Here is an 8133-nt window from a genome sequence, read left to right as displayed (position 1 = left end):
TTAAAAAAAAAAACCAAGAAGCTAATCGCAGACTTGGATATATTAACAGGAGCATTATATGCAAGTCATGGGAAGCGATTCTTCCACTCCGTTCAGCACTAGTCAAGCCTCACCCATGAGAATTTCCTAACCATGAGAGTAGTTGAACACTAGAGCTGAGCTAGAAACTCCATCATTGAACTTTATAACTTCAGGCTGGACAAATATTTGCCTGGAATGGTTTAGATAGGGATGGTCTTGCTCTGAGCAGAATTGGACTGGATGACCTCTTGAAACCCCTTCCAGACTTATTTTCCCGTGATTCTGTCCATCAAGACACTTGCCACACACCACTAACTATGCAGCAAAAATTAAAAAAAAGTCCTACTTCTTAGCATACTGGGTGGCTAGAAACTGTTCCGACTCGCTTGCAGTATCGTTTGTGACTGCTAATTCAGGAATTGTTAGCCCAATGCCTTGACAGATTGTTCCTCTGGATTCTGCTTCTGTATCACTGTCAGTCATGGTGGGTGCATCTACACATGCAGTGCTGTTAAGCTGTAGGAAACTAATGAAGTCCGCAGCAGGGTAGTACTTGTAAATACAAGTACTATCCTACTGCAAAGTTATTTACTGTGCAGCAGTACATGTGTAGATGCTGACCTGGGAGTAAATTGCTCCCAGTCAACCCAGCCCAGCAGGGGGCCACACTTCTGGCTATTGCCCTAATCACAGAGCTTGGCAGCTGCATGAGCCTTGTGGCCCAGCCAGCTCCTCCACCTGCCCAACACACAGCCACCCGCTGCCCATCCTGACCTCGCCTCCTAGCCCCTATTCCCTCTGTTAGCCCAGGGCTGGACCCTGAGCCACACTGTCACTGCCAGCCAGAGTCTGGCACTGACCCCCTTGTGCCCTGGCACTCAGGCAGCTGGAGCCCAGAGCTCCCCCTGGATGCTGCAGAGAGGCAGAACAGCCCTGGTCTAAGCTGGTTTCCCTGCTCAGTTTGCTTCTGTCCCAGGTGTCTGTGTAGACGCTGTGCCCAGGAGCAGTTTAGTGTGGAGTGTTTATTCAGTCGCATTAATTCCACATGTAGATGTGCCTGCTGTGCGACTGGCAAATCACTTCACTTCTCAGTCTCATTTTCCTTGTAGATAAATGAGGACATCAGCTTTAAGTGTTTTTGAGGTCCTCAGAACAGCACTTCCTGTGCAGGGTGTTGAACAGATTGATGTTTTATGTTGGGAGTTTGGGAAAATAAGGTGTGTAAAAAAAGCAGACCGTTGCCTTGTAGAGGTGAGTAAAGGAGGTATACTAGTGAATGCGTGAAAGAATCAGCTTCTGAGTACTGCAGATTTGTCTTGGAGGAGAGATTCTTTGAGATTCTTCCTTATATAGGCCTTGGATATCATGGATTATTGGATGAAGGATCAAATTGTCATTTCAGTATTTTGTTCTTGATGCCAAGCCTTTGACTCATTACTTCCCTTTTCACCTCCTCAGATGATGTTGCTACTACTTCCTTGTTTTTTTTTTTGAGCAGAAATTGTTTAAAGCAGAATATGATGCATGTGTCAGGGATATGGATCGAAAGTAGCCTTTTACCATCAATAATGCCTCCCCAAGTTTAAACACATTGGGTGAAGATTGACCACTGAACAACTTGGAGTATAATAATTATTTCGTCTAGTTTAAAGGTACATAGGGAAGAGAGAAGATTGGCAATTTCCTGTGTAATAAAAGGTGTTAACTAGATCAAAGATGTTGCTGAGAACTCTTCAGAATGTGGTATATTTTTTCTATCTATCTAAAATACTTGATTTCTGTTTCTTCACTTCAGCACCTCAGCCATGTCTCTTCTGTATGAATGTGTGAACACAGTAATAGCAGGTGAGAACTGAAATTAACCCAGAAAAGTGCTTCATTAACTTCAGTAGCAATTAACACCACTTATAACATCCTTTTACATAAAGTCTATTTATTATTTTTTATAACTAAATTAAATTGTGTTAAGCAGTCTTTTCAGTGTGCTTCACTACATAAATGAAACCCTTTACTACCAATAGGTAGTGGAGGCACTTTCTAAAAAGTATGTGTCTAATTTGCTCAATGTACAGAAAAGTTTAAAAGCTAGTATTAATAAAAACTAATATGCCAACTTTCAAGTAATGCTTAGGATTTTTAAAATAGTTCTGGTTTCATAAGCTGACTGCTGAAAACAGGAGTTTAGTTTCTAGCATGTCTTTTTAGGAATATAGTTCAATGGTCGTCTTCAGAAAATCTTAAAGTGAAAATGGTTTATATTTAATTGTGAAGTGAGTTGGGATCTGATTTTACTCTGAAATAACCTGTAAAGAAGGCAGTGTGGGTTTTCCCAGCTGTTTCCAACTCTGGCTAAGATCCTCTGATCTTTGTAAAGGGTTTTTCTAAATGTCAGCCCCTTTAACCTAGTAGGCTCTGCCATTTTAAGCATGGGATCCTGCAGAAGGGTGGTATAGAGACATGGCACCCTGAGGCAGTTGCTCAGAAGAAAGGAAACATCTTTTTCAGCCACTCTGCCAGCTCTGCTTTGCAAAGTTTTGGTGGTACAGAATGACCCTGGCAACCCGATGTGAATTCTGTTCTGGATACGAGTGTGCTATCCTGAGACAAAGAAGATAACTTCCCACTGTGATGAACCTTGCTGTAGTTAAAAGGGAAATTCAGACTCACAGAAACAATTCATCAAAGCCTGTTGAACGTTTGAATTACGATGAGTTACAGAACCCTAACACGTACTTATGATGTAAAACCATAGAGCTGCCTCTCAGGCTGCCAGACTAAGCCAACGGTCCTCTTTATGCATGAGCCAAATAGAATCCTGCAGACTTCTGCATAAATGTGGCTTAGCGGGGCTATTGGGAGGGGGAAAATAATAACAATTTGTAAGTTTGGAAGATGTGATATAGAAAACGTGTTGCCCAACAAGGGAGGTGGTTTCTGTCTGCCTTCTAATGACCTATCTGTTGCTATGGAGAGGTCTACACTGTGATAGTGCAGAGCACGGTGTCTCCACCTCCTCTGCCAGGGGGTTGCACACTGCCAAAGCTACACAAAGGCTTTGGCCTCTAAGACTCTTTCGAATTTGGTTGGGTCTCATATAATTACTTGGAGCAGGATTCTGTGTACATGTCATTCATTTAGGAAACTGTAGGCTTAAAATCCAGCTGTAGTCACTGATGACCAGGGATCCTGGTTTTCTCTGTTTAAAAAAACTGAATACGTATAAATTTTTGGCATTTTTTTTAAGACATGAAAAATCAGAGCTCCCCCTGCCCCCTTTGTTCATCAGGGCATGGGTTCAGCTGTAGCTGTCCCTTCTGTCCCCTCCCTCCCCCACTGTTTTGTGGTGCTGAGCAGCCAGTGATGTTGCCCCTTGTTCCCGACCCACAGCCCCTGCCTGCCCCCAGACTTGCTCCCTCCTGGCAGCAGCTCCCCTCTGCACCAGGTGGGTGTGTGGGGCAGTGGGTGGGTGGGCATAGATGATGCCATTGGTGATGCATTGGGGGTGGAAATGGGGAGGGGGGCCACATGCCTCCCTAGATTTCTACACCAACAACAGAGCATGGGGCATAGGCTGCAGCCTGGCACTGGACAGGAGTCACCCCCGTGGCCCGGCAGCTGAGACTTGTCATGGGAGACTCAGTGCTGCTGCCAGGAGCCCTGTGCCAGCCGTTCCACCATGGCCACCAAGATGAGGCACTTCCTACCTGCCTCCCCAGTGTGCGTGTGAGGGGGGGGCACCACAGCTCTACACCACCACTGCCCCCACTACTGACAGGTGGGCAGGGGGCACCTCACCTCGGTGGCTATGGTGGCACAGTTGGTGAGGGGCTCCTGGTGGCTGCAGGAGTATTGAGTCTCCCTGTCCTACTCTGTCTTCCTGTGCTGGTATGGCCAGGCTGCAGCCTTGTGCCTTGCTGTCAGCGCAGAAACACCCCCCCTGTATCCCTCCAACGCATTGCCAAGGGCGTGCCCAGATTGTCTCCAAGCCCTGGCCCTCCAACCCCTTTTCCCCTCCCATAGTCTTGTATCCAGCTGCAGGGCTGTTCCCACCTCCCTGCCTGGCTTTCTTGCCGTGTGTGTGTGTGCACTTGTGCACATGCTTATGGTGCCCCCTGCCTCCAATCACCCTCCTCCCACTCCCCACAGCTCTGGTTTCCTGCTTCAAAGGGAAAATCTGGGTTTGTTCTCCTTTAAAGGGGAAAATCCACGTTTTCCCATGGGAAATGGAAAACACGGATCCCTGCTGATTTTTATAGTCTTTTGGCTGCTAGATGGAAAGAGTTAAAAACTAAGGACCTTAGTAAGGGCAAAGCAGAATGAAAATATGCATTGTCCAAGTTTCCCCAACAGTCTGTCTGTACAGCTCCCCCTTGCTATGTCAGATGTTATTTTTGTCTTGGGGCCTTGCTTGATCTGAGACATGATAGCTGTTAACATTGTACCCAGCCTGTGATTTTTCTGTCAGCTAGAAAGCTCTAAAGTGAGACCATGAATCGTTTCTTCATATGACTCTTACGTTGGCTACTGTGTATTAAATTTTACTTAATTTATACTTTGCTTTTCTAAATAAATATAGCTAATTTTAATGCGGGTTTTTTTGTTTTTCAGTTTTGATCTCTCTGTCTTCTGGGATGCCCAATCACAGTGCCAGCATCCAGGTACAGCACTTCTTTCTTGAATGGATGTTTTTTGCTACATAATTCCTGCTGGTTTGAGGGAGAGAAGCACTCCAGATGTTTGAATGAGAAGCTTTCTGATGCTATAGTTCTCACTTACAGTGGCCCTTAATGTCTAGTGCATTCTTAGAAAGGTTCCTAAACTTCCCTTAGTTTCCCTTCTCTCCCTGTCTTCTGCTTTTTGTTTAACAGTTGTGTGGGGCAGGAGAGGACAGGGCACCTGAAAACCTGAGTCCATTTAGGACACTTTGCTCTTGCTTTTGATTTAGCTGTCACTGGAAGTACAATCACTAGAATGATGTTCCCTTCATCTTGCCTGTTAGTGATGTGCTCTCACCAGAAGTCGCAGACCCTGGTTACACTGCTTTCTCACATATTGAAGGCAATGCTAACATAAGGAGCGACCTCTATTTGAAAAATAGCTTTACAAAATATTCCAAAACTGATGTTAATTCCAGCCTGCATTCTTTTCTCCAGCTCTGTGTTCAGAAGTTGAGAATACTAATAGAAGATTCTGACCAGAACTGTAAGTATGTTGCTTGTTGCTTTAGAGGCTTTCATTAAGCATCCTGATGGGGCTAACTGGCAGAAGTATTAAAGCAACAAGGACTTCTGGTAAAATTATTCAGTATTACACAATGCCCAGTATTTTGCAAAGAAAAGCTGGTATTGTCTAGGTAGTAATTTTATGTTTTTGTATAGTGTCACATTTAAACATTTACTTACCACCAGCTGCCTTTTTTTAAAATGAACTAGCTGAATAATTGGTGCTATTTGTTATATGGTAAATCTAAAAGTAGAATGTTCTGCTTTTTCCCTTTCACAACATTTTCCACTGAGGAAGCACATGCAAGTAATGTTATTATAGAATAAAAAAAACATAATAGTGAAGTACAAGAACACCTGACTTGCTCATGGTTGGGAATATGGTAATACGAGTTACCATTTGCTAAAACTTAAATCCTTTTTCATGAAGAACCTCTTCTATCCATCTGTAGAGAGAATTTTAATATGTTCAAAGGAGAGTGGGGCCCCTATTCAATGTAGTAATTCCGTTTTGCAATGTTAGAACTATTTGCATACTAGGAGCTCAGCATTTAACATTTTGATTAAGCTCCCTAACATCACTGTGAAGTAGGTAAGTGTTGTTCTTGTTGTCTTTGAGTTACTGCCTACAGGTGTTTGTGTAGTGTTCGGAGCATTTATTTGGTGTAACTTGGAAATGGCAGTCCTGATAGTCATGGGCAGCATGACAACAATGTTTTGTCAACAGTCAGGAGGAGCGCTGACATCCCCTATCCTCTGTGCTGAGAAGTTGTTGATCTCACACAGATGCATTTGTCACACCTATTCTTCAGTACCTACCACACTAGTAAACCATCTCAAAAGGCAGTTCATAGATAACTATGAACTCGGGGATTTGGTCTGGTAGAACATCATTTTCTGGCAGGGATAGCAGTCAATAGATCTTCAGCGTTAGTCTAGAAAAAAAAATTCCAGTGCTTAAAAAAACCCTCAGTGGCCTTATTAATGTGTGTTCTCCCCCCTTAGTCCAGTAGTCCACTACTTTTCTAGGACACCTTAAAGACTAAAAATATCATTTTAACCAAATTAATGCTACCTTTATTTGAAGTTCTTCCTAGCAACTGACTGTCTTTGCCATCTATGAAGACAGCCTGTTTAGTAATCATAATACGAGCTTTAAGTGTAGGAGAGATTCAGGCCTACTCTTGTTGCTGGTCTACCTTACATGATGTTCTGTAGAGAGAGTGCAAGTCCTTTAGGTCTGACCCTCCAACCCCCTTCCTCCTCCCGTAGTCTTACCTGTGTCCAGCTGCAGGGCTGTTCCCCTCACCCTGCCTGGCTGCCTCGGGCACTTGCTCACGTGCACGTGGCACCCACTGCCTCTGATTGCCCTCCTCCTGCTCCCTGCAGCTCTGGTTTCCTACTTCAAAGGGGAAAATCTGGGTTTTTCTCCTCTAAAAGGGAAAATCCACAATTTTCCATGGGAAATGGAAAATGTGGATCTGGTTTCCATTTAAATAGGTTAATTCACCTGCCAGTTTTCTTTTCTGAGCTGCAACTCCACCGAAACTGTGCACACTCAGTGTAGTTGGAACTCATTTATCTTACTGTGAAAGAACAAGAGTGACATTGTTGAGTCACTTTGAATTAGCTAGATTAGATCCAATTATACAAGTTAGTGATTATTTTACTAGGGTTCTGGTATTGTCTCCTGGGGAGGCTGAAGAAATTGTCAGGATCTTGCATGGTAGCTACATGAATCAGTCCACGTTTTCATACAGCACTATTCTAAATTGATGTTTTAAGGTCTGTAGCTACTGTGGCATAATAGTTCTGCAGTCATTACTTAAATACAACTGTCAGCACAAACTGTGAGGTTCCTGCTTGCTGGTCTTTAAAATTTGAGTCCATGTAGACAGTTGCTCTGAGAGAGTGCTTAATTTGTTTCTTTGACTGTTCTGGAGCCTTATATCAACTGGATTTTAAATTGATGTAGGAAGTGAGAGGCAGGTTGGGTTTTTGATCCACTCAGGTTGGAGAGGCCAAAGGCATCCTGGGCAGAATTGGGGTCCTAAGTAGATGTTGCTAGCCAAAAGAATCTGAAATCTAGACTTTTTGTCTCTCATCAGAGAGCTTTTATTTCAGCTTATTAAATATTTGAGGTTTAAATAGAAAGTCTGTCTACCTTAAAATCTTACTCAAGACCATGCAGTATTTCTATATTTGGAAAGAAGTTGTATTTTGTCTTTTTTCACAGTGAAGTACCTGGGATTACTAGCAATGTCCAAAATCCTGAAAACCCACCCTAAGTCAGTTCAGTCTCACAAGGATCTCATTCTCCAGTGTTTGGATGACAAGGATGAGTCTATCAGACTCCGAGCTTTAGATCTCCTCTATGGCATGGTAAGTCTTATTGTATATCCTCTCTCATTCCCCCACTTCCAGGCCCTTTTATTTACACCCCTAAGAATATCTTAGAGTGAGATCCCCACTCTGATGCCTTTTATGCTGTGTAAAAGGGCTAGTGTGACGCACACAAGCTTTTAAAAGCTTCATTTGTGTGGAGAAAAATTCCTGGTGGAGACACTGTGAAAGACTGTCATAAGGCTGCTTTGTGAAGATGCCCTGCCATAGTTTGCCCCACTTACGCAGGATGGGGAAATAGCATACAACACTTTCAGAATTCCAGATAACCCTTCAGTCCTTAATGTAGTATAACATGACTTGGACAGGCCCGGAAGTCTGTGTATATTAAACCAGAATGATGAGGCGGCCCAGGATGGAAAGGGCACAAAGGCTGCTTAAAGCCCCTTTTTATCACACAACCACCTTCATTTTGGCCGTCTGTGCTCTACTTCTGTGGCACAGCACAGAATTGCACCTTGGGTGTTTGCCTGTGTGCGTTTTGTGT

The 8133-nt window shown here is 43.6% G+C and overlaps 1 protein-coding gene across 2 annotated transcripts in view; it reads left to right on the top strand.

The window, feature by feature from the left end:
• Positions 1–8133, top strand: part of AP3D1 (adaptor related protein complex 3 delta 1 subunit) — an 89539-nt gene that overhangs the window by 47761 nt on the left and 33645 nt on the right. For both annotated transcript variants that reach the window (XR_002096631.1, XM_019513320.1), the window contains exons 9-12: positions 1817–1866; positions 4630–4679; positions 5175–5223; positions 7480–7625. Coding sequence is in view for 1 of the 2 variants with exons in the window: in XM_019513320.1 (XP_019368865.1) it covers positions 1817–1866; positions 4630–4679; positions 5175–5223; positions 7480–7625 (295 nt within the window). In the remaining variant the exon portion in view is untranslated. The remainder of the gene's footprint in view (positions 1–1816; positions 1867–4629; positions 4680–5174; positions 5224–7479; positions 7626–8133) is intronic.

Source organism: Gavialis gangeticus, unplaced genomic scaffold (assembly GCF_001723915.1).
Source record: "Gavialis gangeticus isolate Ggan-Ray unplaced genomic scaffold, GavGan_comp1, whole genome shotgun sequence".
NCBI classification, from domain to species: Eukaryota; Metazoa; Chordata; order Crocodylia; family Gavialidae; genus Gavialis; species Gavialis gangeticus.
Note: the sequence above shows the minus strand (reverse complement) of the source record. Positions and strands in the feature narration are given on the sequence as shown.